The 20387-nt window shown below is 43.1% G+C and overlaps 2 protein-coding genes across 5 annotated transcripts; one reads left to right on the forward strand and one right to left on the reverse strand.

Moving 5' to 3' along the window:
* Window positions 1–50: 50 nt before the first annotated feature.
* On the reverse strand, window positions 51–2158 carry tap26 (Thyroid transcription factor 1-associated protein 26 homolog). 2 transcript variants are annotated; one of them, XM_014208578.2, is made up of 5 exons: window positions 1932–2158; window positions 1172–1526; window positions 601–709; window positions 331–497; window positions 51–290 (listed from the first exon to the last, which is right to left on the reverse strand). In XM_014208578.2, the coding sequence occupies exons 1-5, from the start codon at window positions 2074–2076 to the stop codon at window positions 287–289; spliced, it is 780 nt and encodes a 259-aa protein (XP_014064053.1). In that variant the 5' UTR covers window positions 2077–2158; the 3' UTR covers window positions 51–286.
* On the forward strand, window positions 2145–19566 carry LOC106609624 (probable methyltransferase-like protein 25). Of its 3 annotated transcripts, none has more exons than XM_045722248.1 (12): window positions 2145–2634; window positions 2791–2961; window positions 3237–3349; window positions 3724–4389; window positions 4645–4837; window positions 10204–10301; window positions 11361–11390; window positions 12220–12293; window positions 15466–15559; window positions 16263–16337; window positions 16753–16824; window positions 18915–19566. In XM_045722248.1, the coding sequence occupies exons 1-12, from the start codon at window positions 2409–2411 to the stop codon at window positions 19020–19022; spliced, it is 1920 nt and encodes a 639-aa protein (XP_045578204.1). In that variant the 5' UTR covers window positions 2145–2408; the 3' UTR covers window positions 19023–19566. The 3 variants fall into 3 exon arrangements, 2 of the variants coding, with proteins under 2 accessions (XP_045578204.1, XP_045578205.1); XM_045722249.1 differs by having other exon boundaries at window positions 4690–4837; XR_006770674.1 differs by lacking the exons at window positions 16753–16824; window positions 18915–19566 and having other exon boundaries at window positions 12220–13946; window positions 16263–16290.
* The last annotated feature ends 821 nt before the right edge of the window (window positions 19567–20387 follow it).

Raw genomic sequence — 20387 nt, forward strand, 5'->3', positions numbered from 1 at the left:
ACACTAGCTTTAGTTCTTGGTGCACTCACGAATAGAACAATAAACCAGACTTTGCTTACAACCTTTTATTAACATTTAATAGAAATGGTTGCTATTTGAAAGGAATATTTAAATATTTTACAAGAACAGCTCATCTCTCAAATGCCACCTTGTGGTTCAAAATGTAAATAAACTGCTAAAAAGTCTGAAAATCTATTATGATACAATCTATTCACAATGGCAGATCACAAAAGAAGAACAAGACTCATCTATGATATAAAACCATCACAGTAAGAGTTCCAACTGTTTATTTGCTATTTGAAGCCTTTGACGTCCATTCTTCCGGGTCATTTTCCCGGCCCGGTCCCTTGAATCTTCTGGAGCAGGTATTCCATCTGTAGGTTCAGGTTGGGCTGCCCCTTCTTCGTCTTTTTGCTCAGCATCTGAAATGTCTCCATTTTCTTCTGTTTGTACTTCTTGATAGCTTCTTCTTTCTGCTCCTTGTTCTTCAAAAACTCCTATATGGAGGAAAAAATACCACTCGTTGAGAACAGTCCAACGCTTTTGACCTACGATAGTACTTTTCTGAGGACTTTAAATTGAGAACGTGAAACACTATACCTCTTTCTTATTCTTCTGCTTTTCTTTAACACTTTCAAACTCCTCTTTTGTTTTCTGATAGGAAGTCTTCCTCAGCATTTTCTTTTTACTCCGGTTACTCATGGGTAGACTGGAAAACAACAACACATTAACATGTTGCATCACGCATTGTAACTCCTTCAAGTGGTTGGCCTTGACTGCAATGACATTTCGCACAAAGCATTGCCACACTTCACTGACAGAAATGACATTTTACACAGTGCACTGCAAGTGGGTAATGCATTTACATTTTTTGCACAAACTGCTTTACTCAAAACCAGATTAACAAATTGTATTGTCACATACACATGTTTAGCAGATGTTATTGCGGGTGTAACGAAATGCTTGTGTTCCTAGCGAAAAACAGTGCAGTGGTATCTAACAATTCACAACAATACACACAGATCTAAAAGCAAAATAATGGAACTAAGAAATATATCAATATTAAGACAAGCCATGTCGGAGTGGCGTTGACTAAAATACAGTAGAATATAATACAATATATACAAATAAAATGAGTAAAGCAGTTTGTAAACATTATTTAAGTGACTACCTGTCATTCTTTGAGGGCACTACTGCTGGAGTGGGCTGTGAGGCAGAGTCAGTCTTGTCAGAGGAGATGCCAGAATCAGCTGCATGGTCTATGGATGTAGCTGGGTCCATGGGAGCTGCTTCCTCCTCTACTGGACCACCACCGCCAGCCATCCTAGCTTTGGTTCTGTTGATTCTGTTCGTCTTAACCTCATTCCTCAGTTTCTCGGCCTCAGCCTCGTAGAGATGCCTCAGATGTTCGGGGTACTGTTCTGTATATTGGGTTTTGAACTCTGTGTTCTTCCTCCTCTCCTTCCGTAGCAGTTTGTTGTATTCATGTTTCACTTTCTCCTTCCTTTTGAAGGCAAAGCCCTGACCTGAGGCAAGAGAGATGTTTATGGCTCAAGCATGAACGTATATCTGCAAAAACACTGTTTGTTAACTTACACATGAACATTTAGCCACCCATGTAGCTAAGTAAGTTCATTAGCTAATTGATCCATTTGGGGGGGGGCTTCATAGATTATTCAGGACCTTTATAGATTCCCCACTTCCACAGTTGGAAGGTCTAGTTATCCTGGCACTCTAACATATTGAATGATTTCATTTTATACAATATACATGAACTGCAATTTTAAACACTTTAGATAGCTAGATAGGCTAACTTAGCCTGGTTGCCGTCTCTGTTCAGCTAACTATTACATTCCAGTGGCAAGTTAGCTAGATAAAGTGACTGGAACTCAGACTACGGCTACCTAGCACTGGCAAGCGATCTTAGCTACCTTCTCCAATACTGCCGTCGAATAGTTTGTGCTCAGAGACCCACTTCTTCTTGCCCCCTGGTCGATTGTAGGGTTGGATTCTATTGGCACGTTTTCCGTCAAATGTGCCCTTGGTCTTCATTTTGTGCTGTGCTGGTGGTGCCATTTTACAAAATTTTAGCAAAATATCGCAAGTTTCATGTGTTTACTTCGCATGTGCTTTTCGTCGCATTGTTATGACGTATGTGGTGGTCTCAGAAAGACATGACAAATCCATCCATGAGCAATCGACCACGAGGGACGTAATTTGTGTTGGTGCGTAAGTAAGGATAGCGTCCATAGAACTCAATGTATTTCGGTACACCCAACATGGCTGCCACATACGTGCTAAGAAACTCATCATCGTTCAGTTGCAACTAGTTATGCCTGATTATACTGTAAAGAGGGGAGTCATTCCAGGACCTGCTGTAAACACGTCTAGGTTAGAGTTTTTATTCAATGGCATCTTCCATGAATTCTCTGGAAGCGATTCAGAAAAAAATAGATGCTGTTAAACTCTTCCTCTCTGTTTCACTGAGCATCGCCAATGCCCACACTGTGGATTTCTACACTTGCGATGTATGGGACCAGTTCATGGCTGTGCCACCCGTGGATGTCTTGACAGAGATCACTTTGAATGGTGACCACAAGAGGACGCCAGAACACTACTTAAATCATGGCAATGGTACAGTAAGCGTTATTTTGTCGATGGTTCATTGACAAATATGAAATGTTTCATATGTAATTGTTATTACACGGTTGTAATATTTATCAAAGTAAAAATGTTGAATAAAATAAACAAAGGACAACTGTTATGTTTCTTTTTTTTACTCTCGAAAAGCCGAGAAGATCACCTTTGGTTTCTGTGATGATAGTAAGCGCCTGGTGGATGTGGCTGAGCTCTTGGAGGCTGCCTATGCCCACTCCCTGCCTGGCCTCGGGGTCTGTGTGGGCCGCACAGAGCTACTGCAATCCCTCAGACACACTGACAACGCTCAACCCCTGGAGGAAGGTACAAAAGAATGGACATTATCCTAACCTATCCTAAGAATAACTAAAGGAGAACTGTTTGTTTTAGTCCAAGGCCTTGGTTCTGTCATTGCAACACACTGTCATTAGTGTCACTGATATAGAAATATAATTACTATCTATTTATAGTAATTCTATTTCTATGGTCACTGACACTAGGTTTTTTCACAGGTCTCTCAATAGCAATGCACAGATAGTGTACAGTTTTGCCATCCATGCAAGGATTCACTGACATTGCACATGTGTGTCCATTGACAGTTCCAGCTGCTGTGGTGGAGAGTGGTGAATTTATGAACTCCAAGAAGTCCCACGAGGTGCAGGCCATGTCAGAGGTGGTGGCCAGCCTAGCCCAGCGCTGCCGGGTCAAACAGGTGAGACACAACCGGGTCTCATTTTAGCAGGCACAAAACAGAAGAAAACACTCTGAAACAGATCCAGGTACTATCTGATATTGTGGGATAAGAAACTCTCTTCTGTTTAAAACGTTGACCCTGACCACCCTGACCACAACAGTGTTCTTCAATCCTGCTCCTGGGCACCTACAAGGTGTATGCATGCTTTTGTTCCAGCCTTACACACCCGACCAAACTTATCAAGGGCTTGATGATTAGTTGATTAATTAAACAGTGGTGGGCTAGAACGAAAGCCTGCACACCCTATGAGTAGTGCACCCAAGACAAGCTTGAACAACATCGACTGGACTACATTGTTTTCTGACCCATCACAATAAATCTTTGTCTCCCAGGTGATTGACGTGGGCTCGGGGAAAGGTTACCTGTGCTCCTTCCTGTCGCTGCGGTACGGCCTCCAGGTGTACGGCATCGACTCGTCCAGCAGCAACACGCACGGCGCCCAGGAGAGGAACAGGAAGCTCAAGAAGTACTCCCGGGCCTACCAGAGGCACAGCAAAGCCAATAGAACTCTGACAGTGATGCCCCCTTCAGGCCAGGAAGACTTGGAGGATATTGCACCGGGTGAGAGAGAGAGAGAGGATATGGTTAAGATGAGTGGGGATGCAGAGAAGGAGGAGGGGAGGAGAGACGGGGAGGCACAGACCAACACAACAGGGTTAACAGATCGGAATGAGGAAGATGCAATGACATCACTTACCTCCGCCATTTTGTTAGAGGACAATTCCCTTCCAGAGTTGGACCAAAGTGACCCAGCCTCAGCTCCAGAGGATCCTTTTCTCAGTGCCCTGTGTGTGGGCATGGTGGAGCCCACCTCCCCCCGGGGTCCCCCCAGTGAGTTGAGCCTGGAGGAGAGGGAGAGGAGGAAGAGGGAGAACCTGGAGAGGAAGGCCAGGAGCTGGGTTAACAGTGGTGGCATGGGCAGCGGCATGCTGTACTCACCTCTGACCTCCTACGTTACCGCGGAGACGGAGCTCAAAGAGATTATTGGGGAGTTAGAGGTAGGTGACACTCACTGTCGACCAATAAGACAACGACAACGGCAAAACCATGCTCTTTTGAATGCAAATGTCACCAACTGCGGTTGTGTGGCAATTAATTCATTTAGATAGATAAAGTCCCTAAGATTCATATTCACACCATAGTACATACACATTCAAGTAGACATTTTCTTCCAAGTGTGTGCTTGTGTCAATGTGCCTATAATATAATTGAATGATCACTGATGCCAGCTCTGCATCACATTGCTAATGTAGGCCTGTTTCAGTGCTGAGGCCGCTCTCCCTGTTTTCCAAACCCAGGATGCGGTCATGGTTGGTCTGCACACGTGTGGAGACCTGGCGCCCAGCACCCTGCGCATGTTTGTGGCCAAACGGGAGCTCCTCTCAGTCTGCAGCGTTGGCTGCTGCTACCACCTTCTCTCTGAGGAGTTTGATCCCACCAGACAAGGTAATTACATGGCCAGGGGGAAAGTAAAGGTTGGCATACCGTGAGTGTGTGTGTGTGTGTGTTTTGAAGAATAGGTTATTTTAATCTGTTATACTTATTCTTTGGTCAGTGTATGTTTTTCCACCACTCAACCCTTATTGTGGGTCGCAACTCAAATGACACCTCAATTGGTGGGTCATGAAGCAAAATAGTTTGGGAACCCCTGGACTTCATGACTTGACTTAAACCCTTTTGCTCTTTGAGGAGCATAGATCCTTCACAAAGTTCCTCCAGTGGGAATGGACTAGATACTGTTGGTTAGAATGACAGTGTCACTCACCTATCAAGTCCATTCAGATCAGTCAGAGGGACAGGGAAAGGAGGCAGTGGACTTACCATCTAATTACCAACCTGGTGTACAGAGAGGCTTTTGTGTATTCCCCAAGGGAAAGGCTTCGATTTCATTCATTCATTAGGTACACACAGTATACATACATACATACATACATACATACATACATACATACATACATACATACATACATACATACATACATACATGCATACAGTATGCAGGCAGGAAGGCACAGTCACCAGCACACAGACCCACCCTCCTCCACCCCTTAGAGAACATATGGTTTCCATTGTGGAAATCTCAACCAGAGCCGAACTCTTACTTAGGACTACAGACTGCAACTGCCTCCTCTCCCCCACTAGGAGACCTGCAACCTGTCCACCGACGTCCCCCAGTTTTTATGCTAATCATAATTCTGTCACCCTGCACTGTCTACATTGTCACTCTCACCAGCCCAAGGGAAGCATAATTCTCTCACACGCCAAATATGAAGTAGCATAAACACTGATGTGGGTTGATGACTTGGGCACACAGCCAACTAGCGCTCTCTAGATTCGGTTAGCTAAGAAGAGACTGTTAGAATCATTGAATGGATTTATCGTCTCAGGATAACAGTTTAGAGGATTGCAAATGTGATATTTTTGACCCGCTAATGTTCAGGTGTTGAATTGGATATGATTTATCCAACATGTATTCTGACTTCATACGAGAGCGCTGTAGTATTTGTATCCCAATCACACTTAATCAATGCAGAAAAAACTTCATTAAGTCATCATTCTAAATGTACAATACACTAGGAAAGATCTACTCTACACAGAATATAAAGACCCATAGGGCTATAGTATAGAAAACACTATCTACTCTACACAGAATATAAAGACCCATAGGGCTATAGTATAGAAAACACTATCTACTCTACACAGAATATAAAGACCCATAGGGCTATAGTATAGAAAACACTACTCTACACAGAATATTAAGACCCATAGGGCTATAGTATAGAAAACACTATCTACTCTACACAGAATATAAAGACCCATAGGGCTATAGTATAGAAAACACTATCTACTCTACAGAATATAAAGACCCATAGGGCTATAGTATAGAAAACACTATCTACTCTACACAGAATATAAAGACCCATAGGGCTATAGTATAGAAAACACTATCTACTCTACACAGAATATAAAGACCCATAGGGCTATAGTATAGAAAACACTATCTACTCTACAGAATATAAAGACCCATAGGACTATAGTATAGAAAACACTATCTACTCTACACAGAATATAAAGACCCATAGGGCTATAGTATAGAAAACACTATCTACTCTACACAGAATATAAAGACCCATAGGGCTATAGTATAGAAAACACTATCTACTCTACACAGAATATAAAGACCCATAGGGCTATAGTATAGAAAACACTATCTACTCTACACAGAATATAAAGACCCATAGGGCTATAGTATAGAAAACACTACTCTACACAGAATATTAAGACCCATAGGGCTATAGTATAGAAAACACTATCTACTCTACACAGAATATAAAGACCCATAGGGCTATAGTATAGAAAACACTATCTACTCTACAGAATATAAAGACCCATAGGGCTATAGTATAGAAAACACTATCTACTCTACACAGAATATAAAGACCCATAGGGCTATAGTATAGAAAACACTATCTACTCTACAGAATATAAAGACCCATAGGGCTATAGTATAGAAAACACTATCTACTCTACACAGAATATAAAGACCCATAGGGCTATAGTATAGAAAACACTACCTCTACACAGAATATAAAGACCCATAGGGCTATAGTATAGAAAACACTACTCTACTCTACAGAATATAAAGACCCATAGGGCTATAGTATAGAAAACACTATCTACTCTACACAGAATATAAAGACCCATAGGGCTATAGTATAGAAAACACTATCTACTCTACACAGAATATAAAGACCCATAGGGCTATAGTATAGAAAACACTATCTACTCTACACAGAATATAAAGACCCATAGGGCTATAGTATAGAAAACACTACTCTACACAGAATATAAAGACCCATATGGCTATAGTATAGAAAACACTATCTACTCTACACAGAATATAAAGACCCATAGGGCTATAGTATAGAAAACACTATCTACTCTACACAGAATATAAAGACCCATAGGGCTATAGTATAGAAAACACTATCTACTCTACACAGAATATAAAGACCCATAGGGCTATAGTATAGAAAACACTATCTACTCTACACAGAATATAAAGACCCATAGGGCTATAGTATAGAAAACACTATCTACTCTACACAGAATATAAAGACCCATAGGGCTATAGTATAGAAAACACTAACTCTACACAGAATATAAAGACCCATAGGGCTATAGTATAGAAAACACTATCTACTCTACACAGAATATAAAGACCCATAGGGCTATAGTATAGAAAACACTATCTACTCTACACAGAATATAAAGACCCATAGGGCTATAGTATAGAAAACACTATCTACTCTACACAGAATATAAAGACCCATAGGGCTATAGTATAGAAAACACTATCTACTCTACACAGAATATAAAGACCCATAGGGCTATAGTATAGAAAACACTACTCTACACAGAATATAAAGACCCATAGGGCTATAGTATAGAAAACACTATCTACTCTACACAGAATATAAAGACCCATAGGGCTATAGTATAGAAAACACTATCTACTCTACAGAATATAAAGACCCATAGGGCTATAGCATAGAAAACACTATCTACTCTACACAGAATATAAAGACCCATAGGGCTATAGTATAGAAAACACTATCTACTCTACACAGAATATAAAGACCCATAGGGCTATAGCATAGAAAACACTATCTACTCTACACAGAATATAAAGACCCATAGGGCTATAGTATAGAAAACACTATCTACTCTACACAGAATATAAAGACCCATAGGGCTATAGTATAGAAAACACTATCTACTCTACACAGAATATAAAGACCCATAGGGCTATAGTATAGAAAACACTATCTACTCTACATATAATATAAAGACCCATAGGGCTATAGTATAGAAAACACTATCTACTCTACACGAATATTAAGACCCATAGGGCTATAGTATAGAAAACACTATCTACTCTACATATAATATAAAGACCCATAGGGCTATAGTATAGAAAACACTATCTACTCTACACAGAATATTAAGACCCATAGGGCTATAGTATAGAAAACACTATCTACTCTACAGAATATAAAGACCCATAGGGCTATAGCATAGAAAACACAAAGGCAAGGAGACTTGTCTGATACATGGACCTGCAGCTGAAAGGTCAACAGTAAATAGTCCATAGTAGTGTCTATATCCTGTTCCCCTTGCTTTTTCCCCCTCCAATTTACAATACATTTGTTTCCCTGACATCAACAGTGAAATATTCTCTCTTATAAACTGGGTGGTTCAAACACTGAATGCTGATTGGCTGAAAGCCGTGGTATATCAGACCATATACCACGGGTATGACAAAACATCTATTTTTACTGCTCTAATTACATTGTTAACCAGTTTATAATAGCAATGAGGCACCTGGGGTGTTTGTGGTATATGGCCAACATTCCACGGATAATGGCTGTGTCCAGGCACTCTGCATTGCGTCGGGCGTGAGAACAGCCCTTAGCCGTGGTATATTGGCCATATACCACACCCCCTCGGGCCTTATTGCTTAAGTCTACATTCCTCTATTCTTTTAACCTAGAAGACTCAATATCATGTGGTTCTTTTCTCCCTGTCATAGCTAGATATACATTTAGCTTCAGACAGATGTGATTGGTCAGAATGTTAGGTCCAGCTGCTCCCCTATCCCTCCCTTTGTGAGGTATGAAACCTGGAATCCTCTCTGTGTGTGATGACAACCCCTGCGTGCTTTTAACAGGGATTCGGCACCGTGGCGTGGTGAGCTGCTTCCTATCACGCTTTCTCTCTTAACACTGCGACCCCTGTCCTGTTACTCGCCACTCTGTTGGGTTCGCCAATAATGACATCACAGCGTTTTGATTGAAAACACTTGAGTTGTGCCAGACGTCCTTTCATGCTTCTCTCTCTCTCTCTCTCTCTCTCTCTCTCTCTCTCTCTCTCTCTCTCTTCGTTGTCTCTCTCTCTCTCGTTGTCTCGGCCTTGCAGAGAATTCTGGGATGCGGGCCAAACCCTGCAGTGTACTACCTCACCCTAAAAGATGGGAACCCAAACCACTAAAAGAGCTCAAGACTATAAGAGTGTGGAGATCCTTAGCTAAGTCGTATAGGAAACATCCATTCAATTGTGTCATATGGAACGATAGCCACTGGACTGCACCATTCGTCATAGTCATTCAGTCTGGTGGATTTAGCCGAGTGTGAGACCCATCATCTGATGTGAGATCAGCTTCCCTTAACATAAATTGGCCCGGGACCAGTCCTTAAGGGCGTGAAGGAAGCGTGCCGCAGAGCCCTAGAGCCACTGTGTCTCCTTCTTCCTGACTGTTGGGAACTAACAGATGCCTCGTCGCCCGCTACAATATTAGAAACACGTGTGTGTGCCAGGGAAGGGGGCGAACAGTGCTTGGCCCTCGAGACGTGGTCAGTTCAGTATGGCTGAGATAAGGCTAGCGTGCTAACGAAATGTAAACACTCCACAACGTACACTGTAAGCTAGCTTTCAAACTCTAGCAAAGCCTGTCTGCTCCAATTGACTCTGACCAGGACTGCCTCTGCTAATACCACTACCATGTGTTCAACAGGAGTGGAGTCAAAGAGTAAGGTGGCTAAGGGGTTAGCGACGCCCGCGCTCTCGGGTTTTTCGAGTTTGAAACTTTTTTGAGTTTGAAACTCTGAATAGTATTGTTTCACTTCATTCTCTCTCCCTTTGGACTTTGGTTGGTGGCCTGTCATCTACCATAGTCACACTTTCCTATGGTGTTAAATACACGGTGCAGTTCTGACAGCTGGTGTTAAAGTGTGTGTGTTTGTTTGTTTCAGAGTGTCCAAGCAGCAGCGTGTGTGGTTTCCCCCTGAGTGGCTATCTGAGGGAGCAGTCCTGGTTCTGTGGCAGAAATGCCAGGATGTCGGCGTGTCTGGTAAGCTTGACTCACCTTAGGTGACAGATATTGAGTCAAATGTAATTTGCTATATATATATATATATATATCTCACTGAACAGAAATATAAAGGCAACATGTAATGTGTTGGTCCCATGTTTCATGAGTTGAAATAAAAAAAATCTCAGATTTTGTACATACTTTTGTTTACATCCCTGTTAGTGACCATTTCTCCTTTGCCAAGATAATCCATCAACCTGGCAGGTGTGGCATATCAAGAAGCTTATTAAACAGCATGATCCTTACACAGGTGCACCTTGTGCTGGGGCCAATATAAGGCCACTCTAATATCTGCAGTTTTGTCACAAAACACAATGCCGCAGATGTCTCAAATAGAGGGAGTGTGCAATTGGCATGCTGACTGCAAGAATGTCCACCAGAGCTGTTGCCAGAGAATTCAATGTTCATTTCTCTACCATAATTCTCCTCCAACGTCGTTCTAGAGAATTTGACAGTACGTCCAACCGGCCTCACAACCGCAGGCCACGTGTATGGTGTTGTGTGGGCCAGCAGTTTGCTGATGTCAACGTTGTGAACAGAGTGCCCCATGGTGGGGCACTCTGCACTCCTACTTTGTTTTGAAGGTATCAGTGACCAACAGATGCATATCTTTATTCCCAGTCATGTGAAATCCATAGATTAGGGCCTAATTAATTTATTTGAATTGATTTCATTATGTGAACTGTAACTCAGTAAAATCTTTGAAATTGTTGCATGTTGCGTTTTATATTTTTGTTCAGTATAATATTTAAGGCACCATCTTTCAACTAGACAGTATAGTTGAGGGCACTATACGGTTAGGTTGTGCCACAGTATTGACTTTTTAGTGCCCACAACTGTTCAATGCTGAACAGTTGGTCCTCAGTCTGTTATTGTAGTGAGACTAACTAATTGATATCTTCTACCTTTTGAGTACCACATGTTGTAAGAGCAATGTAACTATTTTAACTCTGTTGTGACCCCAGGGAGAGTCCATTCATGGGGTCCTAATAAATACTGAATACTTAATAACATTTCACTTTATTTTCTCTTGATCAGGCTTTGGAGAGAGTTGCCAAGGGCCAAGGGGTAAGTACTATATACATGTATATGAATACGTTGGACACATTTGGCCAAACTACACTTCAATGAGTTGTCTGTGTGAGAATGACATCATGCAATCACAGTTCAATGAGTTGTCTGTGTGAGAATGACATCATGCAATCACAGTTCAATGAGTTTTTTTGGTTGCTACAAATTTGTGCTCATCAAAGATAATCAAAGCTGATCAATTGAATGATTGCATCCAGCATCTGGCCACGTGCGTTTCCCAAACGCTACAGATCCTGTTTTTATATGACGCCTTCCAGAGCAAGTGGATAGGGATGCCTTAGAACACTGTTCCATACATCTCCAGGGTCTTTCACATACAATAAGGCCTGATTGAGACTTACAATACTATAGATATTTGAGCCGCCGACCTTAGATTGCGTCCCAAGTGGCACCCTATTCCCTATATAGTGCACTACTTTTGACAAGGGCCCATAGGGCTCTTTCAAAAGTAGTGCACTATATAGGGAATAGGCTGCCACTTGGGACACTAGTGTGCGGGGTCAAACCCGTTACACGATACTGCCCGGACCATTCATAAATAATTTTTCTGAATATTAATGTAATCACTAAGGGATGGGATTGCGTGCTTAAACGGCAGCTCGCGTCCAACAACCAGTCTGATTGCACTCAGATCATATGTTGAGTTTGGTATAAGCATTGGGCATTGTCATAAAAACGTTTCCTCCAATGGGTTTTAATACGCACCCTAATCACTGGCAGAGAGTGAATGAATATCTCAAGAAAATAGTTTTTTTTTGTAAGTGAAGATAACATGGGATATTTTATTATTTTGTGTCTCCCACAGATTCAGATGGAGTCACTCTTCTATAGGGCCGTCCTCCATGTGATTCTAAAGGATCACTACAGCTCCTTTAAAAGGTAGGTTTGGTCTCCCTAATCCATGTGATTCTAAAGGATCACTACAGCTCCTTTAAAAGGTAGGTTTGGTCTCCCTAATCCATGTGATTCTAAAGGATCACTACAGCTCCTTTAAAAGGTAGGTTTGGTCTCCCTAATCCATGTGATTCTAAAGGATCACTACAGCTCCTTTAAAAGGTAGGTTTGGTCTCCCTAATCCATGTGATTCTAAAGGATCACTACAGCTCCTTTAAAAGGTAGGTTTGGTCTCCCTAATCCATGTGATTCTAAAGGATCACTACAGCTCCTTTAAAAGGTAGGTTTGGTCTCCCTAATCCATGTGATTCTAAAGGATCACTACAGCTCCTTTAAAAGGTAGGTTTGGTCTCCCTAATCCATGTGATTATAAAGGATCACTACAGCTCCTTTAAAAGGTAGGTTTGGTCTCCCTAATCCATGTGATTCTAAAGGATCACTACAGCTCCTTTAAAAGGTAGGTTTGGTCTCCCTAATCCATGTGATTCTAAAGGATCACTACAGCTCCTTTAAAAGGTAGGTTTGGTCTCTCTAATCCATGTGATTCTAAAGGATCACTACAGCTCCTTTAAAAGGTAGGTTTGGTCTCCCTAATCCATGTGATTCTAAAGGATCACTACAGCTCCTTTAAAAGGTAGGTTTGGTCTCCCTAATCCATGTGATTCTAAATGATCACTACAGCTCCTTTAAAAGGTAGGTTTGGTCTCCCTAATCCATGTGATTCTAAAGGATCACTACAGCTCCTTTAAAAGGTAGGTTTGGTCTCCCTAATCCATGTGATTCTAAAGGATCACTACAGCTCCTTTAAAAGGTAGGTTTGGTCTCCCTAATCCATGTGATTCTAAAGGATCACTACAGCTCCTTTAAAAGGTAGGTTTGGTCTCCCCTAATCCATGTGATTCTAAAGGATCACTACAGCTCCTTTAAAAGGTAGGTTTGGTCTCCCTAATCCATGTGATTCTAAAGGATCACTACAGCTCCTTTAAAAGGTAGGTTTGGTCTCCCTAATCCATGTGATTCTAAAGGATCACTACAGCTCCTTTAAAAGGTAGGTTTGGTCTCCCTAATCCATGTGATTCTAAAGGATCACTACAGCTCCTTTAAAAGGTAGGTTTGGTCTCCCTAATCCATGTGATTATAAAGGATCACTACAGCTCCTTTAAAAGGTAGGTTTGGTCTCCCTAATCCATGTGATTCTAAAGGATCACTACAGCTCCTTTAAAAGGTAGGTTTGGTCTCCCTAATCCATGTGATTCTAAAGGATCACTACAGCTCCTTTAAAAGGTAGGTTTGGTCTCCCTAATCCATGTGATTCTAAAGGATCACTACAGCTCCTTTAAAAGGTAGGTTTGGTCTCCCTAATCCATGTGATTATAAAGGATCACTACAGCTCCTTTAAAAGGTAGGTTTGGTCTCCCTAATCCATGTGATTCTAAAGGATCACTACAGCTCCTTTAAAAGGTAGGTTTGGTCTCCCTAATCCATGTGATTCTAAAGGATCACTACAGCTCCTTTAAAAGGTAGGTTTGGTCTCCCTAATCCATGTGATTCTAAAGGATCACTACAGCTCCTTTAAAAGGTAGGTTTGGTCTCCCTAATCCATGTGATTCTAAAGGATCACTACAGCTCCTTTAAAAGGTAGGTTTGGTCTCCCTGGTTACGGAGACTACTGAGAGTGTCCAGGTGCCCCTGTCTTGGGGAGTCTGCAGTACCGTTGACAAAACCTGTTAGCTTTTGCTCTAGTGGGTTTTTACTGGCCCTCATTTTATGGTTTGTGGCCACTTTGTAAGAATCTCCACTTACTCAAATTCATTCAGCTAGGATACAAAAAACACAGACTTCTGATGTGAAGATAGAAGGGTATTCTCTACCCCTCTAGCTGAAGCTATGGTCAATAGTAATTTTGAACATTGTAAGGAGCAGCCCACAATGTAAGATCATCAGACTTCCTGAATGGGTTGTTGACTGCTGCTGGGTAAAGTAGAACAAGTGAAGAGGAATGATTGATCCTGGTGAAAACAGAACGGAGAAATCTACAGTTGGTCTTCTCAGCCCCAGAGAGACAGGGGAGGTATCCTCTGTATTACATACGCACGAAGACAACCACACACACACACAGACAACCCCCCCACACACAGACAACCTCACACACACACAAAGACAACCTCACACACACACAGACAACCTCACACACAAAGACAACCCCACACACACACACAAAGACAACCTCACACACACACACAAAGACAACCTCACACACACACAGACAACCTCACACACAAAGACAACCCCACACACACACACACACACAGACAACCCCCACACACACAAAGACAACCCCACACACACACAGACAACCTCACACACAAAGACAACCCCACACACACACACACAAAGACAACCCCCCACACACACAAAGACAACCCCACACACACACAGACAACCTCACACACAAAGACAACCCCACACACACACACACAAAGACAACCCCACACACACACAAAGACAACCCCACACACACACACAAAGACAACCCCACACACACAACCTCACACACACACACACGAAGACAACCTCACACACACACGAAAACAACCACACACACACGAGGACAACCTCACACACACACGAAAACAACCACACACACACAAAGACAACCATACACACACATGAAGACAACCTCACACACACACACACACAAAGACAACCACACACACACACACATGATGACAACTTCTCACACACACACACACACATGATGACAACCTCACACACACACACACACACACACACACACACACACACACACACACACACACATGATGACAACCTCACACACACACACACACACACACACACACGATGACAACCTCACACCTGTAGACTACAGGACACTGGGTCCCTCACTGAGTGAAGTCAGGATCCCATACCTCATGAATGGACCTGACCACCTCTCTACTGTTGCATGTGTGATGACCGCTTCACTTTGGTTGTCAGGGTGTTGTAGCGTAGTGTAGCGTAGCGTAGCAAGGGAGGAAAAATAAGAGAGGGAAGAGGAGAATCAGATGCCTATGACTTAATATACACTGGTAGGCTGATTTCAGCGATGGTGATTTGGGGGTTGAAAGAGCTGTCTTCACATGTGTGTCGTTGGCAGCGAGAAGCGTGTGGGGAACGTCTACTCCAAGGCCACCTCGTTCGTGGACTACGTCTGGAGAGCCCTCCGGAGGCTGGAGCTGGACGAGTCAAAGGTCAGTGATGGGAGATATCACAATATTAGGACGTTTTGGGAACAGACTTGGGAATGTTCTTCAGAGCAACACATCCTCAGGGGGAATCCCACACTGCTGCTTTGGACACCAGGAAAGCAACCCATAATGGATTTGGTGTAAAAAAACAACAACAGCGTATTCTTGGCGTAAGATGTGAAATCCCGGCGAGAGGACAGGCTTTTAGCATAGCTCTGTACAATTGAAGTGACAGTAACGATCATCTGTAACGGTACCTGAAGTCCCTGTACAGTTGAACGTCTTTGGTTGCTCTACACCATCTTTGAAACTGACACATGGAATCTAAAGGGCTGTTTAGAAATGGACAAGTTGTGTAATGTGCACCTAGAGTACTGTGTGATCATGGGTAAGGCATGTCTGAACTGGCTCCCTCGAGTCGTTCTATAAATGAGAGGTTTGTTGCTCGTAAAGCCTGGGATTAAAAGTGTTCAATGGGTTGTGTGTTACCACTCTCATGTTACTCACCTATCACCTCCACACATGACTCTGCTCTGTCTCTAACACTTCCCACATTCTTCTCTTTATCCCTCCCTCCCTCTCTCTCCCATCTCTCCCTCCTCCATCTCTCTTTCACTACCTCTTCTCTGCCTCTCGCCCTCCCTCCCTCTCTCCCATCTCTCCCTCCTCCCCTTCCCCTCTCCCTCCTTCCTTCCCTCTCGACCAGCTGTCTGACGGTGTCATACAGGGTTACCACGACACATACCGACCCAGGATGGTTGAGATGGAGGCCTTTAACATGGTAGGTCCCAACTGGGATACCGTAGCACTACTACCTAGAGGAAGTATCATCACTCTGAATGAATGGCTCACACAGGACTTCTATGGCTATAGGAGCATTGATTCTCTTTGTCCAGCACTTTCTGTTTTGGAGCGGTTATTAAGCCTTATTAAACTTGGTCTATGACTTGTGTAAACTCTACTCTGTGTAAATAATCTGGCAATTAAGTGATATTTTTACTGTCCGCAGGCTGCTAATGAAACCTAGTTTTGAAATCAGAGGTGTTCTATTTCAGTGATGTTACAACAGCCATGCCCTTGCTCTGCTTTGATAAGGTACCTAGTTGTATTCCGTTGGATCCCATAGTGTTGAAGTACACTTAACAGAAGTACACTTAAAACTAGTGTTTACTGACCTGCTACCTGTGTTTACCCAGCTGAAGGTGACTTTGGCTCCCTGCATCGAGGGTCTGATTCTCCTGGACCGCCTCTGCTTCCTGAAAGAACAGGTACAGGACCAGCCTCAACCACAATGGCACACAACAGACTTGGGATGCATCTCATTAGTCTAATGTGGACGCCTCTCCTTGTCTCCTTCATATGCACTGATCTGAATAGGGATCGGTGAGACTAAAATGGTGAATGTCTACTGGGGATTTGCTTTCACCTGTCCAGTTCCTACAGGTCCGTGCAGATAAAGGAGAGGAGACAAGGGATGGGGTCCACTATTGAGATGCACCCCAACTACAGCACACCAATCAATGTTACTAAAAAAGGAGAGGCCTCACTTCCTCCTTGTTCATTCTCTCTCAATCCCTCCAACCTGTGGTCACACACAGACACACACAGACACACATACGAACACACACAGACACACGCAGGCCAGATATAGTGGCCCGGTCCCTATGACTTCAAACGGCCGCTGCGCGACACCAAACATCTCTTTTCCTCATTGTCCCATCATTACCAGTGTCTGGTTCCCCAGAGCTAAGTAGTGGGTGAGAACATGACCTCAGCCGCCAGACCAATGGAGGGAACTATTGTTTCTCCCTCCCAGCTACAAACAGAGGAGGTCTGGGCCTGGAATGCACATTGTCTGGCTAATTGCTATAGGGTGTGTTCATTGATTCACAATGTGATAGGACAAAAGCAGAAGGATTCTTGGAGTGTGGTTTTAGTGGCTTTCGCTGCTACAGAGACAATGGCTATACCGTTCAAGCCTGGTCCCAGATCTGTTTCTGCTGTATATGCAACATTGACCATAGAAGTTGGCTATACAGCACAAACAGATTTGAGACCAGCCAAATACTGTACCTGTTTAGCTGTTCCATTCATGTTTTCTCAGAAGGGATTTTGGATGACGTGGTTATGTAGACTATTAGTTGTCTTCGGTCCATCTCTTTAAAGTGATACAGTGGTGTGGCCCTTAGAAGGGTTGAGCTATTTTCTGAATGACTTGGGTAGGGGAATAATGTAGTGATTATGACTGTTACGCGATGGCTTCTGCTTACGTCCGATGTTCCAGACACGTAGTCCCACCTTCCTGTTAGGTTCAGCCGTTTAGAATTTCTATTTTCCATTTCCTGCTCTGAGAACATGCTTTGAAAAAACAACAACTTTAAAACGCTCCGCGTCGACACTCTTCAAATGTAATGCTGAGTGATCCTTGTGCCAATTTGTGAGGAGTTCTCAAAGTTATCACACACATTACACGGCTATATGAAGAAACTCCCGATTCAGATTTCATATGGAGTCCTTCCTATTGAAGTCATAGCGGCGTGTACTCAACGGACGTGTCCTTTAAGGCCCCTAAACTCAGCTCCTATAACTGCTGTATGTTTATCCATAGGTCTTGATGATTTGCTTGTCCCATTAAAGGAGCTTTGCGACTTGTTAAATTTCTCCGACGACAGATCACTTAAGTCGAGAGAAATCAGAGAGGACGCCATTAGGGTTGAGTTCGCGCTGTGGAGAGTTTGAGGTGTCCCCCTTATTACAGACCAGGGGTGTAACTTCACACCGTTGTACTCCGGGCCAAAACTAATGACGTAATCTGTGATTTGAGTGATCGTAATGAGCTATCTAAGGTTGATGCCTTGTACAAAAGTGTTCTCTAACAGGAATATGTAACAGAAATTGATTAGAATGCAGATTTTTTTCCAAGTTCAACCAAAAGTGTCCACACTCAAATGACATATACTGTGTGTGAGCGTGCGTGCATGTGGTGGTCAGTGCAGACTGTTGATTTAGCTTTGTACAAAAGCATAGCTCTCAGTGCAGGCCTACCAAACACATGGAGCCATAATTGGTCAGTATCTGTAAGGTATCAAGCCAGACTGTGTTCAAACATAAAGACAGTGTTCAAACATGCTGCTTCCAGCCTGTCAGAGTCCACCTAACACAATATTTGCACAGATGTGACTACTCAAGGGAAACGTTACAAAGATCTTTTACAGGGGAGAGAGCAGTTCTCATCTGAGGCCCCTCGCGGCGTGGTTCAAAGACAAACTCTGCGGTGCGGTGGTGTGTCTTGGGGAGGGGGTCTTTGACGTTGTTTTCTAACTGTTTTTGTTCTTCTTGTCGTTGATGTCTGTTACAGGAAGACGTGGTGTTCTCCACTCTGGTGCAGCTCTTTGATCCGCTGTTGTCGCCGCGCTGTTACGGAGTTGTCGGAGTGAAGGCACCTGGGACGGAGTTGTCGGAGTGAAGGCACCTAGGTCGGAGTGAAGGCATCTGGGATGGAGTTATTGGAGTGAAGGCATCTGGGACGGAGTTGTCGGAGTGAAAGCATCTGGGACATAGTTGTCGGAGTGAAGGCACCTGGGATGGAGTTGTCGGAGTGAAGGCACCTAGGTCGGAGTGAAGGCATCTGGGATGGAGTTGTTGGAGTGAAGGCATCTGGGACGGAGTTGTTGGAGTGAAGGCACCTGGGACGGAGTTGTCGGAGTGAAGGCACCTGGGACGGAGTTGTCGGAGTGAAGGCACCTGGGACGGCATCATAGAGTTCTTCGAGATGGGACAAACTGCATTTTCTTCCATTTGTATGTTTTATTTTATTCAATTTTTTGCTGACCATGATTTTAGAAAGGTTTTAATGTGATTATGTACTCCTTACTCAGTCACGTACAGATATGGGATCATTGTTTAGTGTTTTCTCTACTTTTGCCTCATCTGGTTTCTGCCAGTCATACAGTACTATGGGGTGTACTGTACCATATTGTATTAATAAATCATTTTTAGAAGATAAAAAAGTTCCTGGTGTGTTTCTGCTCTTTTCCCACAACGGCTGGTCTTTCTCTGAGTGCCTGCCTTAGAGGACCAAACATTAAAACCACATGGTTAAAGCACCTGGAAAAAACATCTCTCCTTCCCTCCCTCATTTCTCAGCTCTTACCTCTGTCTTTTATTGATTGTTTTATACTGAACAAAAATATGAATGCAACACGCAACAATTTCAACGATTTTACAGAGTTACAGTTCCTATAATGAAATCAGTCAATTTAACGAAATAAATTAGTCCATGGATCCATGGATTTCACATGAATGGGCAGAGGTGCAGCCATTGGTGGGCCTTGGAGGACATAGGTCCACCCACTTGGGAGCCAGGCCCAGCAAATCAGAATGTGGTTTTCCCACAAAAGGTCTTTATTACAGACAGAAACACTCCTCAGCAATCCCCCCCCCCGACAATCCCACAAGTGAAGAAGCTGGATGTGGAGCTTTTGTGAGTGTTTTTAATTTGCACCCTTATGTTGACATTGCTCCACCCACATCTAGCTCCCGATGTCACAGGAAGGCCAAAAAGATCATCAAGGACAACAACCACCCGAGCCACTGCCTGTTCACCCCGCTATCATCCAGAAGGCAAGGTCAGTACAGGTGCATCAAAGCTGGGACCGAGAGACTGAAAAACAGCTTTTATCTCAAGGCCATCAGACTGTTAAACAGCCATCACTAACACAGAGAGGCTGCTGCCTACATACAGACTTGAAATCCTTGGCCACTTTAATAAATGGAACACTAGTCACTTTAATAATGCCACTTTAATAATGTTTACATATCTTGCATTACT

Source organism: Salmo salar, chromosome ssa07 (genome assembly GCF_905237065.1).
Source record: "Salmo salar chromosome ssa07, Ssal_v3.1, whole genome shotgun sequence".
In the NCBI taxonomy this organism is placed as follows: Eukaryota; Metazoa; Chordata; class Actinopteri; order Salmoniformes; family Salmonidae; genus Salmo; species Salmo salar.

Excerpts from the sequence above, each read along its gene's own strand:
- tap26 (XM_014208578.2), bottom strand. The coding sequence starts at position 2,076 with ATGGCACCACCAGCACAGCACAAAATGAAGACCAAGGGCACATTTGAC. Across the intron at positions 1,527-1,931 it reads CGACGGCAGTATTGGAGAAG|GTCAGGGCTTTGCCTTCAAA; the intron begins GTAGCTAAGATC and ends CTCTTGCCTCAG. Across the intron at positions 498-600 it reads AGCAGAAGAATAAGAAAGAG|GAGTTTTTGAAGAACAAGGA; the intron begins GTATAGTGTTTC and ends TCCTCCATATAG.
- LOC106609624 (XM_045722248.1), top strand. The coding sequence starts at position 2,409 with ATGGCATCTTCCATGAATTCTCTGGAAGCGATTCAGAAAAAAATAGAT. Across the intron at positions 2,962-3,236 it reads CGCTCAACCCCTGGAGGAAG|TTCCAGCTGCTGTGGTGGAG; the intron begins GTACAAAAGAAT and ends GTCCATTGACAG. Across the intron at positions 15,560-16,262 it reads TGGAGCTGGACGAGTCAAAG|CTGTCTGACGGTGTCATACA; the intron begins GTCAGTGATGGG and ends CCTCTCGACCAG.